At 32.9% G+C, this 17,940-nt stretch overlaps 1 protein-coding gene and 1 pseudogene across 2 annotated transcripts; one reads left to right on the top strand and one right to left on the bottom strand.

The window, feature by feature from the left end:
• The first annotated feature begins 825 nt into the window (after positions 1–825).
• Positions 826–7,278, top strand: LOC146921116 (putative disease resistance protein RGA4; annotated as a pseudogene). Its single transcript, XR_015012000.1, has 4 exons — positions 826–1,080; positions 1,836–2,696; positions 2,897–5,711; positions 5,895–7,278. The product of XR_015012000.1 is annotated as a putative disease resistance protein RGA4 (transcript).
• Positions 7,279–9,162: 1,884 nt separating this feature from the next.
• LOC146921115 (uncharacterized) lies at positions 9,163–13,473 on the bottom strand. Its single transcript, XM_085714536.1, has 7 exons — positions 13,318–13,473; positions 13,152–13,232; positions 12,550–12,726; positions 11,689–11,859; positions 10,933–11,145; positions 10,746–10,843; positions 9,163–10,232 (listed from the first exon to the last, which is right to left on the bottom strand). Exons 1-7 carry the CDS (start codon positions 13,412–13,414, stop codon positions 9,396–9,398), a joined length of 1,674 nt encoding a protein of 557 aa, XP_085570662.1. The 5' UTR covers positions 13,415–13,473; the 3' UTR covers positions 9,163–9,395.
• Positions 13,474–17,940: the final 4,467 nt, after the last annotated feature.

The following is a 17,940-nucleotide window of genomic DNA, read 5'->3' as shown; positions in this document are numbered from 1 at the left end:
GTGCCGCTATGAAGCCCGGATACGAGATACGATACGGATACGATACTGCACCGATACGTCGATACGGAAAAATTTCAAAAATCAAGATACGATACGGCTGTGATACGTTAATAAAAAAAATTATATAATTAAATGTACAATATAATTATAACCATTTTTTTAATATGCAAATATATTAACAAACAAAAGAAACCAGTCATAGGCTCGTAGCACATCAACATAAATATAAATAATATTGACGATTAAGAGAGTGATGATTAGTCAATTACATACACAATATATCTCAAAAAGAGCACCATCAGTGTTTTATACTCTATCCAAAAGGAACATTGTTGGTGCTATATTATATCGATCCAAAAAAAAAACACATCAGTACTCAAGAGTTAAGTTATTTTAGTTAACATTAATTGGGAAATATCAGGGCAGGTATCCGTGGAGGATAATTATCGGATACTCTCCTGATATGTATCGGGAAGTATCGGATAATTATTTTAAAAAAAATAAAGTTTAATCTTCAGATACTCTCCTGATACGTATCGAGAAGTATCAGGAAGGTATCGGTGCAGGATACGCAAGGGATACGATACGTCATCCATTTTGAAGTATCGGGGCTTCACAGGGGCGCCATGTTGGAGAATTGAAATGAGAAGCTTGTTGAAGCACGTTCTTTTTGCCCCAAAGGTCAATGTGAATTGGTTTTGAAACTACAAAATGGTCAAAGATTACCAGCGGCCCACCACACAAATTGCCAATAGGAGATATGTTTCACCTGACACAACAGAAGAGCAATATGGCCCACCACATCCTTTAGAATAAAACAGCTTCTTCTTCCTCCCTCTCTCTCTCAATCCATTTTTATTTCTCTCTTCATAAACCCAAACTCTCTCTCGCTCTCTTACCCATATGGCAGCTTCTTCTTCCTCTCCTCCCAGTCAATTTTCTTAAGTAGTTTTAGATTTCAATCTCTTCTAAATTTAGTTTCTTCTTCCTCTCCTCCCAGCAAAGACGGTGGAAGGTGATTGTTTGACTGAGAAGAGAAATCAGAGAGATTTTTAACTTCTCCCCTTCTCTGTGACCAAGGTTAACTTCAAATTTAAATTTTGCGGTTTTTCTTTCTTCCCTTTCAATTCTTTCTGTGTAGATTTTGTAATTGGGGGTTGAAATAAGAGTGAGAAAAATTGTTTATTTGATTTTTAGTTACTTGCTACTATCTCTTATATTCAATATTCATTACTGTTAATGTTTTCATTTAAATGTTAGATGCCATAGGTATAAGTTTACTTGAATGATAATTCTTTGGTTTGTCAAATACCATCTGTTTTTTATTTGATTGATTTAATTTATTAAAGTTTGAAACACATATTTTACTCTAAAAGCATGTGAACATTGTGGAAAAGAAATCAGTTGCAACCATAAAAATGAAATCACTTGAATATGCTTTGTATACCATGTACACACATGGCACCATATAAGTATTTCAGCGACAATTCAATTTCGATTGAGGTGAGGCTTAGATCTACTGTTCTTATGGTATGAGATAATTTGTTGTGTAATTGAGAGCATCTGAATTGTTTAGTTTTGTTTAATTTTGACATCGTGAAATTATTTGATATCAACTTTCGAAAGAGAGTATATATCAGATAGGGAATGACTGTTGTGCGGTATGCTATAGTGATAAGGTTGTTAGGAATGAGTAAAATTGAGCTACTCCTATGCATTAAGTATTTTCTTTGCATTGAGATTGTTACTTACAAAAGCATATACATTTCAGATATTTGATTGTATTATGTAGTTATAGCATTGAGTATTTCGAACTTCTGGAACTGAAAATGCAGGAGACATGGTTGTTCTCCCTCTCAAGAGATTTCATCTCCCAATGTTTCATGCTTGAGTCCATCGGCCTCTTCTTCAGGACTTCTCATCTATAAACAGGGACCATTTGTTTTATTCTGTTTTGGATTTTGAGATGATATTGACTTTCACACAGGCTTTACTCACGTGCTTAAATAAGATATGATGATTTTCACTTTTTGTTATGAATAATATCTTCAAATGGCTAAACATTAGCTAGTAAGTGAAATATTTTTTGGCCTTTCTGTTACATTGAGAGGAATGTTTATCATGTAAGAAGTCTGCTACATGATGTGTTTTAGTAAAGCAATGGTTTCCAACAAGGTAGTTTCTAAGTAAACTTTATGTTTAGGATTGTGTTTTTCTTAAATTGAACGTGAGAATGTTTGATGAATGGATTTTAATGCATGGTTGATTCCAATGACGACATTGTCTCTTGATGGTATATAGTGAGTATCGAACCTGCCTTACTAACTAGGATCATTGGAAGTAAAAAAAAAATATTGCAATGAGTGACATTAGCTTAAAAAAGAGGCCTTTGTAAGAAACTAGAAAAACTTCAATGGTCTTATTTCATTTCATTTACCCATCCATTTCATTTGATTTTTTTTCTATATGTATATAGAGATTCCATTTGGTAGTGTGGTCTGGTCTGTATGTCGTTTTTAGTAGTTAATATATTTTTATTTAGAGTTATATTTGTTGAATACAAAAATTTACGAATCTCCACTGTTGATTGATGATAACAGATTTGGGATATTCATAGATGACAAAGGCAAGGGATACGACTGAGGACTTCAAAGATGTCGTGCGCCAAAATGCTCGCTCTTTGGGGGTATGATGAGGTATATGTGATGCTTCACTACCCTCAATTCATTTCTCTTCCTAACTTCCCATTCACTATTATAATTCTTATTCCTAATAATTCAAATCATGATCTTTTTCCTTTACAAAAAAAAAAAAAATCCTATATTTCTTTAGATAAAAAATAATACAGAATTTGCATATAAATTGACTCAGTATCATGAATCTTGAAAATTCTCAGACATACAAACAAACAAACAAACCTATACCTTCATTTTGCTATCGACTTACAACTTAGAAGATGGTTGAAGCTGTGCTTGAACTTGTCCTTGACAATTTGAGCTCACTCATTCAGAAGAAGATTGACCTATTTCTTGGTTTCGAAAAAGATTTCGAAAGTCTGAAAAGTTCGTTCACTATGCTGAGGAGAAACAATTCACTGACAAAGCTATCAAGGATTGGCTGCTTAAGCTTATAGATGCTGCTTACGCCGTAGATGACATCTTAGACGAGTGTTCCACCAAAGCACTAGAGTTGGAGTACAAAGGATCCAAGGGTGGACTACCTGATAAGGTACATAGATCATTTTTATCCTCTTTAATTTCATCCAAAACAAGTTGCTTTCCATTACAAAATTGCTAAGAAAATGAAGAACATACAAGAGAGGTTAGATGAAATAGCTGCAGAAAGAACCAAGTTTCATTTGACCGAAATAGTCAGAGAGAAGAGAAGCGGTGTCCCTGACTGGCGCCAAACCACCTCAATCATTTCTCAACTTCAAGTCTATGGAAGAGATGAAGATACAAATAAAATTGTAGATTTTTTGGTTGACAATGCTTCTGGTTTTGAGCATTTGTCGTCTTTCCAATTGTGGGTCAAGGCGGATTCGGAAAAAGAACACTTGCCTAACTTATCTACAAATATGAAAGGGTGGTCAACCACTTTGACACGAGAATGTGGGTGTGTGTTTCAGCAGATTTTAGTTTAAAGAGAATAACGAAAGCGATCATTGAAGATGCTACTAAGAAGGTGTGTGATGATTTGGATCTAGAGCCACTACAAACAAGACTTCAAGATTTATTGCAAGGAAAAACATTTTTTCTTGTATTGGATGATGTGTGGCACTATGTCAAGGAAAGTTTCTTGCGCCTTAAAAGAGAGGAAAAAGTGTGGCACTATGTCAAGGAAAGCAAACTATGGTGTTTAGGAGATGAAGATACTGTCATGCCTTCATTGAGATTAAGTTACTTGAATTTGCCAGTTAAACTGAGACAATGTTTTTCCTTTTGTGCACTATTTCCCAAAGCTGAAATAATAAGCAAGCAGTTTCTCATTGAGCTTTGGATTGCTAATGGGTTTATTTCATCCAATAAAATTTTGGACGAGGAAGATATCGGTGATGATGTGTGGAATGAATTATATTGGAGATCATTTTTTTCCAGACATTGAGACAGATGTATTTGGAAAAATTACAAGTTTTAAGATGCACGATCTTGCTCAATCAATTTCAGAAGAGGTGTGTTGCATTACAATAAACGATGACCTGCCTAGTACGTTAGAAAGAATCCGCCATCTCTCAATTGATAATGGAACTGTTTCTCAAAAACAAAATGATAGTGGGATTTCATCTAGTGTAGATTCTTTGAGGACCTACATAAGATCATTAGATGTTAGATCACGGTATCTTCCACTCAATGTATCCAAATTTCGTTCTTTACGGGTACTTAAGGTGCATTCTTATTCAAGAAAAGTGCCATCTTCAATTGGTCATTTGAAGAGTTTAAAGTACTTGGATCTTTCTTATGGTTCTTTTGAAACTCTTCCAGAATCCATATGCAATTTGTGGAATTTACAAACTTTGAAATTAGACGTTTGTTTTAACCTCCAAAAATTGCCTAATAATTTGATACGCTTGAAAGCTCTACAACATCTATCCTTGAATTTTTGTGAGAGCCTATCAAATTTACCTCCCAATATAGGGAAGATGACTTCACTGAGGACTTTGAGCATGTATGTTGTTTGCAAGGGAAACCTTTTGGCAGAATTAGGACATTTAAATTTGAAAGTAGATTTTCTTCACATCAAGCACCTTGAGAGAGTACAAAGTGTAGAAGATGCTAAAGAAGCCAACATGTTGGATAAGCACGTGAAGGCTTTGTTGTTGTCGTGGGATGAAGAGTCCGAATTGCAGGAAAATGTGGAGAAGATTCTTGAAGGGCTTCAACCTTATACCCAACAACTTCAAGAATTGTGGGTGGAAGGATATACATGTTCCTATTTCCCATAGTGGATATCTAGTCCTTCTTTAATACATTTACGAGAGTTATGTCTCATAAATTGCAAAAGCTGTTTACACCTCACACAATATGGGAAAGTACCTTCTCTAGAAATTCTAAAATTGGACAAGCTACCAAATCTGACAAGGTTATCAAGGGAGGATAGTGAAAATATATTCCAGCACCTTTCTAAACTACAAATAACGGAATGTCCTAATTTGTTTGCCTTGCCTTGCCTTCCATCCCTCAAAGAAATGACAATAAGTGGGAAATGCAACCATGGTTTACTAAGTTCAATTCATAAACTCGATAGTCTTGAATCCCTTGGATTTGACAATTTTAAAGAGCTAAAATGTTTTCCAGATGGGATGCTAAGAAACCTCACTTCTCTTAAGAAATTGTGGATTACCAGTTGCTCAGAAATAGAAAGTTTGGGTGAGGCTTTACAAGATGTGACTGCTCTTAAATCTTTAATATTGGAGGATCTTCTAAACCTGACTTCCTTATCAAACTCTTTAAGAAACCTTTGTTCGCTTCAAGTGTTATTGTTAAACAATCTTCCAAACCTGACATCATTACCAGACTCTTCAGGAAACCTTAGTTCGCCTCAACATCTAAACATTTGTAATTGTCTGAAATTGATTTGTCTTCCGGCGAGCATTCAAAGCTTTAGTGCTCTGAAAATTTTGATTATTTATGGTTGTCCTGAGTTGGAGAGACGGTGTAAAAGAGAAACAGGTGAGGATTGGCCAAAAATATCTCACATTCAAACTCTTGTAGGTATGTTTTGGATCTCTTGCCACCTCTTAATACATTTTGACCCTTTGATTTATTATATTGTACGCCTATAATCATGCCTCTTCTAAACTCTTTTATTGTATTGTATTGAGAATTTTGTTAAGGCTTTTATTGATTCTGGGTTGCCATTAAGTTTCATTCTTGTGTTATACTTTTTTTTCACAGGTTCCTGTTTTAGGCATTAGAGGGATAAAGATTTGAGTTTCATTTCCCTTGCGTATGTAGTTTATTGTTCAGATCTAAAGGAAGGTAAAGTGCTTGATGCTTTTGATTTTTTAAGTCATTACTCATAGCATTATTCTTGTTTCAGATCTAATGGAGTATGATTTGACCATGGGCTTTAGGACCTTCTGCTATCTATTAATCTATTAATAATGCCACTGTACTATGTTGATAAAACTTTCTGAATGTTATATTAGACCTGACACTTTCAGTATGTAGTATGATTAAGACTTAGGACATTCTCATTTATCATGTTTATATGGAGTTGAAAAGCAATTTTGCACTGATAACTTAGAATCTGAGATAATTTTTTTTAACTGATTTGTAAAACATGGATTTGAGAAATTCAAATTCAAATTTATCATGTAAATACTTTAGAAAAATAATTATAAAAAACACCAAAATTTTGTAAAAAACGTATAAGTCTATGTGTTTATGCTTAATGCATCCTTCTATGCATCGTCATCGATTTCTGATAATCTCCTCATAACAATAAGTACAGATTCAAACATTTAGGTGGCCGAATGTTTAATCTCTTCTTTCCTTTCATTGCCTGAGACACTCTCCTTCCGTCTTTCATCCCTGCAAGAACTTCTAGTGGCTGTCATTCCTTCAACCATCTCTTGATTCCCAAGTGAAACCGCATATTCAAATCATGAGAAATCTTGGAATACTGTGATAGATAAACCAAGGAATAATGAGTCCAATGCTAAGGGTTCATTCAGAATCTGTTACATCAATTAATTCTGCCTTTGTCAAGGGTCAGGAAATCCACTGGAACAACAATTCATATGCTAGCTATCACTCATGTGATGTGATAACAGACTGTTTCATCTGAAGTTTCTGTAGCTGACACACACCGCGAATTGTAAAATCTGCGGCAGCCAAATGATACAGGACCTTATTTGATTTTCCTAATTTCTTCATTAGGAAACATGATTCCTTTGTGTCCCTAGCAAAAGAAATCACAGAATTGTTCAGAAGACATGAAAGCTCATGTTGATGCCTAGTCTATTCTGCCAAGTCACCAAGCTCATATTGGAGGTTGTCAAAACGATGAGTCACTGAGGACTAGCTAGTAAAATTCATGTGCAACTGAATCTCTTGTATCACAACTCATCAATGATGGATGCTGAAGAACCAATGCATGCGCTTTATTCGACAAACTGACAGTGAAAATATCGGCTTCACTCTAGATGCATATAAGGTTAATGTGAAACAATGGAACATTATACATAGTAATAATAATATGAACAACAGGAATAATGCATGTGTTTTATCCAGAGCTAGTTTATGTGTGCACAATAAATTATTAACATTTCTAATATCCAAATGCTAGAATGTTAGGGCAGTTACATAGAAAGATAATGAAACACTACTCAAAATTCAAAAGTTTATCACATCAATAATCATATACATCTCTTGATTTGCAAGTGCAACATCCAATTCATTCCGCAGGAGGATGAAATCAAGACAAAACTGAAATTGTTTTAAAGCAAGAATCAATACATGATGTCTAGTCACAGAATTCATTACCATGAACCTTACATTGATTTTTCAATTGTCAAGAGATTATTTAGTCTTTTCAGCACTTTAAATTTTAAATGGCAGCATCTCCATCTTTGTGATAGTAAAACGACCTTTCATTGTCCAATGCAAACAGTTAAGCACAATAACAAGAGCTCCAGAATATCATAAAATAACTAACTGTAGCACAAGTAGTAACATACTCTTTCAATAACTAACATGCAATGCAATGCAGTCTGAAAGTAAGGAATTAATCATGTAAATTGTTACTACTATATAATAATGTATGTATATCTGTCCTCGTGACTTTAGCTCAGTTGGTATGGACAATGCATAATATATGGAAGGTCCGGAGTTCAAACCCCGGCCACCACAAAAAAAAAAAGCTATATAGGGTGAGTTGATTTACTCAAGTCAGAACCGTGATCATTTCCCACATTCAGTTATACTGCTCTCATAATTCACTGGTTGATCATATATCTGTACTCATTTGCCATCATTAGTGTATTATTATTATTATTTTAAATTATTTTAAATTTGTTTAAAAAAATGTATTTTTTTTTATGGGAAGTTTATTATTTTCTATCACCAGTTGCTGATTCATATGTAAAAAATAAAAATAAATAGCTGACTCACATTTCAATTAAATAAATTGTTTTATGAATAAAGAAAAAAAAAACCCATACCCATGCCATGTGCAATGACCTTTGGCATGAGAATCCTTGTAAATTTAGCAAAATCAAGAAGTTCAATTATTAAGTGTGCTTTTAATTACGTTAATAAACTAAAATTTTCAGCAACCAATTTTGTCGAAATTAACTGTATTGTTTTTTACGGAAAATTTTAATTGTATTTAGAATAGATGCAAAAATGTAAATAAAACTAGTGAGAGGTCCACTTAAACAATGATATAATGTAAATAATAATAGTTACAAAAATGAAAGAAAATTCTCTCATCACAAAGAAGTCAATTTTGTGAAAGTGAAAAATACTACTCCCTCCGTTTCAAAATGAGTATCGTTTTAAGTGTTTATACACATATTAAGAAATGCAATGATTAAAAGAAAGATAATGATTATTTTACCAAATTATCCTTATTATCTATTGGTTAGTTTTAAAAGTAATACTTTGGAAGTAGTGTGCAGAGTATTAATTGGAGGGTACAATTGAAAAGAAAAAGTTATTATTGCATTGGAAACTGAAAGTGACATTCATTTTGAAACAATTTTTTTTTGGCTAAAACGACACTCATTTTGAAACGGATGGAGTATAATACATACTCCAAAATGAAGAGTTATAACAACCATCATGATTGAATGGTACTAAGTACCAACATAACAAGTACATAATACTTAGATAAAAAATTTGATGACACAAGTGTATAAAATCTTTTAAGTAGCAAATTTAAACGGTTTAAAGATTAATAAGTTGAATCTAAATATGATTTATAATAAAATATTACGACGTAATTTAATTCATGTAACCGACCCCACTTAATGGGATAAAACTTGGTCATTGTTGTAGTAAATTTAAACATGTTGAACTCGAGGATTGCGTTTAATATTGAGTGAATTTAACGTTCAGTATAATAAGGAGGATGATTTTTTTTGTAAGGAGCATGTTAGATTTTTCATGGTATATAATATATTAGTACTAAATATTTAAACATGATCATCAAAAGGAGTAGCATACCAAAATTTCTTGATCTTGCCCTTAAATTATGCTCAATGTTCAATTTGTTTACACACCAGAGCGACTGAAAATTGGCAAAACCGAAGAAACAAATAATTTTCTGATCATCAGTTTCTCACTAAAATAAAATCCTACTATTTAAAAGAAATCGTTATAATTTCTGTACTTGATTTCAACTTCCCCTATTGGAGATTCATTACTGCAAACGTTTTTGATTGTATATACTCAGTACTTGTGGATATAACTGATTCGAGACCGCATATTATGATGATCATAGAGAGAATCATTGTAATCCAAAGGCTTGATAACTACAGACTCCTTCATGTCCTGTTCCTGCACTGCACCAAATACTATCTCATTGGTTTCCTCACGACTTTGCTCATAGTAAGTGTGAGCAACCGATGAATGATACTGATTACGATAATGATGTTTTTGCTGCTGCTGAAGATCTCCGTCCCATCCGTTATACAGATGTTTTTGTTGTGGTTGCTGTTGTTGTTGCGGCTTTTGCTGAAGATCCCCGTCCCATCCGTTATACAGATGTTTTTGCTGTGGTTGCTGTTGTTGTTGCTGCGGCTGTTGATGAAGATCTCCTTCCCATCCATTGTACATGTGTTTTTGTTGTTGCTGCTGCTGATGCTGAAGATCTCCTTCCCATCCATTATAGAGCGCTCGACCTTGCCACAATTGTTGCATTTTTTCGGTGTCTTTAATCATGAAAGGATATGTTTTCTTAGGGGTTGGAGTTCTTGGGTCAATAGAAGGAGGCTCGTCTTCATTTGGAATTACAAAACTTTCTTGCACAGGCCAAGCATTTATCTGCCTTTCAGGTTGATGGAATAAAGGTTGGTTTTGAAATTCATAGCTTTGTGGTTTTTTCCTGAAACCCATTATTTCCATTACTGAGGCCCCAGCATTGGTAAGAAGCTTCCCAATGGATGCAAAGAGACCTTCTTCTTGCTTATAAGATTCGTCTTCTGATGGAATCAAAGGCGGTCTGACAGACTTCAACGGCTTTTGGTAAAGACTCGGTGAAAAGTCAGACATCGCTGAGCTCTCAGCCTACAAAAGCATGAGATGAATTATTAATTGAAGTTTTCTCATGTACTCTGATATCGATTTCATGAACATTAAATTATGCTAGCTTTAGAGAACAAAGGATATGTTTACATTATATGATTATCATTACTATGACATGTTTTGAGAATTTATAGTTTTCCATGTCATGCAACCACAATGAGAAGTAAGAAGTAACATTCCTTTTTTCTCAAGAAATCTGGATAAATACTGCATATAAACTTATTGAAGTTCTACCAATCATATTTTGTTTTTGGATAGCCAACTGTCTATCCGATTTTTTTATGACTATTCTATGAAGCACCGACACGGGCACAAACACTGGACACAGACACAAGCACACTGGTATAGTTTTTAAAAAGAGAAAGTAATTGAATGTAACCAAATGTGTCGGTGTCGTATCGGACACCGGACATCTGAGGTGTCAGTGTTATATAGACTATATTTATCTTATTTAATATAATGCATCAGAAACCAGAGAACTAGACAAGCACTCACATGAGTCACATCCTGAGATGCAACAATTGTACTTAGACGACGCTGCAGCAATGCCAGCATATAACCAAAGAAGCCAGCACCGAGAAGCATTGCAATTCCTGCAGATTTAAGGCATACACTTTTAATATGTAACTAATAAAAACTCTAGAGATAGACTCTGAAGTCTGAATAGATTTATTTTATTTACCGAGTGGAAATCCACTTTCGTATTGATAAGCACAGTCATCAAATCGCAGCTGAATCTCCCTGATGGCTTGATTCCCCCTGTCAATGACAAGAAGGGAACAACTACTTCCAACATAAACCACATCAAAGTCATTAGAAAATTTAGCCTCTTCACTTGGTCCATCGACATGGCCCCCTCCACGGCTTAATTTTCCTCCAGCAATTGTTGTAACCCCTGAAAACAGACATCTTAATTCCTTTTCCATAAAAGAGAAAACAGATATCTTAATTCAATAAAAAGTTCCAACTCCAACTCTGCTGTTCAAAGTAGAACAATGTTTTGATAAACAATGTAATATGTGCTTATAGCATAAGAGCTTAACATAAAAGTGCTTATATATAAAGTTATTTCTATAACAAAAGATAGAATATAGTCAATCTGTTTTCATGAGCTATAAGCTGTTTTCATAAGTTATCCTGGAAAGCTTATGGAAATAAGCTGAAAACAGCTTATGGGCATGTCGTTCAATAAGTTAGCCCAAACCATCTTACAAATGCTTATGTCAATAGATAAACTCATAAAAATAAGCCAATCCAAACAAACCCTTGAATATAAGTTTGGCCTAAAGCAACATTTACAGGATTTATAAGTTGCCTTGAATTTCAACAAGACAGTTGTGTTCTAGTTTAGGAATCCTATATATACACACAAATGAACAAAAACGTCTCTAGAGGAGAAGAGAACCAAAGATTAATCTAAGTATAACAAAATGCTAACCTGAATCGCTAATTTTCCTAATTGCCATATTCATAATATCTGCAACATAGATATTTCCTCGGTCATCAACAGTAATCCCCTTTGGATGGTTCATCCTAGCCTCTCTTAATTTTCCATCAACATGTCCAGAATATCCTTCAGCAGATCCTGCCACAAGTTTTGGCCTGCTATCTGCACATTTGCAATGTGCATGTTATTTTTGAAGTGAAGAAAGTGCACACATACCAATGGTTTCAAGTGAGGCAGAGAAATCACATTAAGATGCCATAGATGCAAGGAGTTGCAAATGCATGCATAACAGTCAAGTAATAATAAGCTCATAAGCTACAACTAGAGCGACAAAATATCATGCATTGTACACATCACACTGAAACTAGTGATAGTGACATAACCAAACTCTTTGATGTCATATTGCTTCAATTGATTGTTTCTGATTCTACAATCCAAAGGGGAGAATAGGGAACAAGAAATGACCCTTGTCATTCATGGTTTCTTGTTGCAAGTCTACAACGCAAAAAACCACAAAAGATGTATAATAGTTGCAGCAATTACAAACAAAATTGAATATAGCTCATAATTTCAAATGTCAAAGTAAGTCAATTCCATTTCCACACATTACTTTATGCTACACAATGAATGGATCAACAAGTCAACAAGCTAGTTAATAATATTTCAAATCAGGTCAAAAGAGGCTGAATAACATAACAAATAACAATTCTCTACAATTACAACAAAACCAAACTTATAATCACCGAAAGATTATTCCGATTTCATAATAACAACAATTATTATTACTGAAAAAAATGTCGCTAGTAGGATGAGTGAGATCATAAGGTGAAGTTACCACATTGGCACACTTACACAAAGAAAGTGACGATGAAATCTTATAAATGTTACTATTCTCTGAATCCAGAATCAGAAGTTCCCCATTGGACAACACCTCAACTGCATAAGGCTCAATTCCAAGCTTGCTTCCATCAAACACAGTTTCCACATTGTATCCACTCTCAAACTTCATCATTGACTTCCCAGCAATCGCTGTCATTCAACATTTCAATTACACATCACAACCAAAACAAAACAAAAATAATAGAAAAACATTAAAAAAAAAAGTAAAAATATCATTGCGATCTATGTAGCACTTATACTTCAGATTAAAAGCGTATCTGGTGTCTGACAAAACACTAATACATGTGACTACATTCAATCACTTTCATTTTCTTAAATTAAAAATCGTGTCTACGTGTCAATGTAGTCTCGGGTGTATGTATATGTGTCATTTGTGATCTATGTAGCACCAACACTTTATATTAAAACTATATTGTATCTGGTGTCTGATAAGACACCTCAGACACCAGATACTTCTAACTATACATTCAATCACTTTTGTGTGTTAGTATCAATCTCGTGTCTGGTGTCTGTGTCAGTGCTTTGAAGATTGAGAATTAGAGATAGATCTATACCTTTTTTGGTGGTTGGTTTAAGTGAGAACACCCATTTGGTGAAAGCAGGTACAGCATTTGAGAGAAACCCATTAACAATCTCTGAAAAAAGCAACGAACTTTATATATTAAAAAGAGAAAGTTTGATAAATGAAAAATTGGGTATGTGAATGAGTGAATGACTTACTTGCAGGTGAAATAGATGAGGATAATGGTGGTGCAGCTGAGACATTTGTAAGTAGAAGTAGAAGAACAAAACTCAATGCAAAATGAAGCTTACCCATTTGATCCTAAGCATTCAAAATGGAGCTGAAAGGAGTGTGATGTGTGGTAGTGTGTGTGTAAGGAAAAAGAGAGAAGAAAAGGGAAGAGGGAGTTGTGGGCCAGGTTAGTATGAGAGAGAATCTTTAACCGCCATTATTATCTTTAAATAGATTTCCTTTGTGTTTGATTGGATGTGCTTATGTATGTATCATATGCTACTACTAATTTACTTTATTCTGTTGCGTAAATAATCACATGATTTTTTTTAAAAAAAAAAATGAATAAGATATCTTTGCGTGATGTTAATTTTTTTATATGGATAGAACTACCACTTAACAACGTTCGAGTTCGATAAAATTGTGGTAGGTAAAAAAAGATTTAACACTAATATATTTATAGAGTTGGATTTAAAACTAAAACCTTTGATTAAGTTGAAAGAAAGGCTTTATCATTTTATCCAATTGCTTTTGGTTAAATAATTAAACGAGTTTGTATAAATGGGTAATAATTTTTATCCTATTTTCATAAAATAATTTTAACTTATTTTAATTTTTTATACAATTAGTTACATTATATGAAAATATTTTAATATTATTTAACCGTTTTTTTGACACAATACTCCCAAAAAAATTATTTAACCGTTGAAAATATAGATTCCCGAAAAAAAATTGTTGATTATATAGAAGTCACCTACATTTTTTTTTTAATTATATAGAAGTTGAGAAGAATATTCATGTATATTTGGATTTATTTTTGGAAGAGTGACTAAACATCCATCATAGTTCTATCGAATTTGAAGTTAAGGTCAATTTTTAAGACAAAATTGATTCTACGTATATTCAAACATATCAAAATCAATTATGCGTCTCTAAAATTAATTTTGACATCTCTAACTGCGGAATCAAACATTGTACATATATATACAAATGTTATTAGAACACATTTATGTGGACAAATACTGGACACTAAGGACATTTCAATAATTTCACACACACTTTTGATTTTGACATTTTTTTTGGTGGCCGGGGTTTGAAGCCCGGACTTGTATATTTTATGCATTGTCCATACTAACTGAGCTAAGCTCACGAGGACTAATTTTGACATATTTGATTACACTTGAGCGTAACGTAACTGATTCAATTTTTATTTTTTTGGCTATATAACTAATTCAAAAAAAAAAAAACCAATTCAAACTTGAAACTAAATAAGTTTTTATTTTAGAATGATTATTAGACACAAATGTATTGCAATAAAAAATCACTTAATTCTCACAATTAAACAAAAGTCATTTTATTTAAGACTTTTTTCCTTTATTTTTTCAGTTGTACCTTTTTTTACTTACATTATTGCCGTCTTCATAATTGAGCGGCTATGCGGTCCATATATACTAACATGCAGCACCATAATGTGCGAAAATGACCCTTTTTTTTGTGTGTACAAACTTGTAGTGGGATCTCTACACTAGGGTAATGAAAGGTTAGTGTTGTGATTAATTTGTTGAACCATAGTGCTTAATATTATATAGTAAAGTATATTTTACTATCAAAATTTTCTCTCCTTTTTTGTGTAGGCATTATCAGCGGTTGATGTGTGCAACGTATTGCCCTTCAAAAGGCCATATAGTCACAATCCATGACTCATGTGATGATGATTGTTTTCAAGATCAATCTATGCCAATAAAATCGGTTACTACTGTATGTGTATTCATCAGAGCAAGCTGGCAATTATTCCATGCCACGTGAAGATATTTCCTCCAAGTGGTGCATACATTTTTCAACGTCAAATTGAACATTATATGCAATATGTAGCATATATATAAATAATCACAACAAAAGAATAAAATAAACAGTGACAATGCAATACAATTTTCTATTCTCTTTTGTGGGGGAAACAACAAAACATATTATTTTCGAGAAAATAGAGTGATGTGTTTACTCAACTAGGTAGAAGACAAGAAAAGAACAAAATAACTAAGTTTATATGTTTTATGCATGTTAGCTGCAGTGACCCAAACCCTTCCAAATAAGAGTATATATTTCCTCATTGTAAGCAGCCACAAACACAATGGTGCACTCCAAATAAATTCATTCAACAGCTCTAACTAGTAAATTTGATATTCATTTTTTACCGAAAAAAGAAAATTGGTAATCATTTGATTCTAAAAAAAACATGATCTTCGTATTTTTGAATTTTTTATTGATTTTTAAAAAATTCAAATTAGTCACTCCTCAACTTTTTTTTTGGACAAAGTAGTCACTCCTCAAATGCACATTCAAATCTCAATATGAAAACTCACATTTATTTTCAATTTGTGATTTTCCACCTTGTTTTTCTTTATTTATAAATTAGTGAAGTGCTATAAATTGATAAATTTCCAGCAAAAAAAATATTAAAGTTATTTTGTATTAATAGTTACTTATGCTAAATTATTTAGATGATATATAAAATACCCACCCCAGCCAGGACTCGTGCTGGAAATAATAGACAATATTGAATATGGATGCAAGAAAGGTGACCGACATCACACTATATTTATAATTTTAGTGTGAAGTAAATTTATAATTGAAAGTATTTTCCGACATGGATCTATCACCAAGAAATTGGGTATTAAATGAGGGGATAAGAAATTGGTTCACATTGAAAATAAGTAATTGAGTCATGAATTAAGTTGTTGGGACCTTTATCAATTACAAACTATTGGACACCAATGGTGGCTTCTACGACCTAGAAGTAATGCATATTTTACATGTTTTGTAGTAATAGTATTACCAAGTTGTATTGAATACATCAAATTCTTTTCCAAAACTAGCCAACCAACTAAAAGTTTTGTCACACTCATAAGTATTAAACCCATCCAATCCAACCTATGCATTCTCATATTTTTCGATTAACTTCCACCCCTCGTAACCATCCATAGCGTGTGGTCCAAACAGCAAGGAGGATCATGCACATTTCACTTTTTTCAACTATCAAACACAAATATATCATTCAATGTAAAAAACAAACCACTAATATATCATACTCCCTCCGGTCCTTTATATAAGAAAAGAAACCAAAAATCATCAAAACCAAGACAATCATTAGTTATTGCAATTTTTTAAATGCTTTTACAAATATGCCCTCATAAAAATTTGTGAAGTATTAAATATACCCACTATTGTTGAAAGGACCAACATTAAATGAGGGCTAGAAAAGTCTTTTAAACAATAAATGTATCTTAAAAGTTGTGACTTTTTCTTATAAATGGGACCAAAATTTTTTTTGAAAATTTTCTTATATATAGGACCGGAGGGAATATTCAAAAAAGGATCAAAAGTAATTTAATGTAACGTAGAAACCTTTCAATAAATCATTACCAATATTACAACAATAAATCCATAGTAAAATGTTAATATATTATTTTTTTTACTATGGTAAAATATAGTGATCAATGCTGGATCCAACATAATAAGTTAGGTCATACCATAGGTGACCCAACAAAAATAATGTAAATACAAATTATTGGCGCCCCTGTTAAATGCAAATAGCTATCTATGTCTACAATTCTAAACATATAACTATGACTCTAAGTGGCATCAGAATACACCAATTGATATTACCAACTACGTGATATGAGTTGTCGTCCCATAACTCATTCATGAACATCATTATAAAACTAAAAATATTTCCAGGAGCCACGAAATCGGTTCGGTCCAAAGAATCAAATCCACCATGTGTCAGGTATACCAGACACATGGACACATAAATATTAGTAATAATTTTTTTTAAAAAAAATGATTGAATATAGACATAGTCATTGATGTCGGTGACTCGGTGTCAAACACCGACACACATCTAAAACCAAATACATCACAAATTTGAATTTTGAAGTGTTGGTATTACACAATATTACAGAGTCTCAAACTTTCAATTCAGAACGTGCTCTCAAAAGTTACTTGTTATTGGAGTAGATATGTGGGCTTTGGATTTGATGAAGTAACATAGCCTTGAAGCAACTTCATGACATCAATATGGTCAATTGGTCATCAAGATAATACTTGGCTTTGCTTAGTTTCTGACCAACAGGATAAGCAAATATCTCTGGAGCTACTGGCAATGGTGGGCATGACCAAGCAGTAGTCTCGATACACAACTATCTATACTTTTAAATTATTAATAAAAAGGATACATATTTTTTTCCGTATACCTAAATTATTTTCAAAATATTTTACTCTTAAATAAATCCATTAATGACGATTCAATTGCTATAACTATGTCTTTGTTTAATTCTCAAATTTAAATAGCTCTGGTTAATCGAATTAATACTATGACTGAGGTTTATAATCATGAACTAATCTAACGTACCTTCACACCATATTTATTTATTTATTTCTCTTTTATTATTTTTACCAAAATAAGTGAAAGGCAGACACATTAGTGATTATAAAGTAAATAACTTAAATCCTCGTGATAAACCGGTCAATATCCATTACAACTTGCTTCAGTCGATTATAAAGCTTGAATCAATTATAAAAGATAAGCATTTTAGAAATCTATCGAACCTTGG

This window comes from Medicago sativa, chromosome 5 (assembly GCF_051527215.1).
Source record: "Medicago sativa cultivar Bolivia chromosome 5, Bolivia_mono, whole genome shotgun sequence".
In the NCBI taxonomy this organism is placed as follows: Eukaryota; Viridiplantae; Streptophyta; class Magnoliopsida; order Fabales; family Fabaceae; genus Medicago; species Medicago sativa.
The sequence above is the reverse complement of the archived record's forward strand: the minus strand, read 5'-3'. Positions and strand labels throughout refer to the sequence as shown.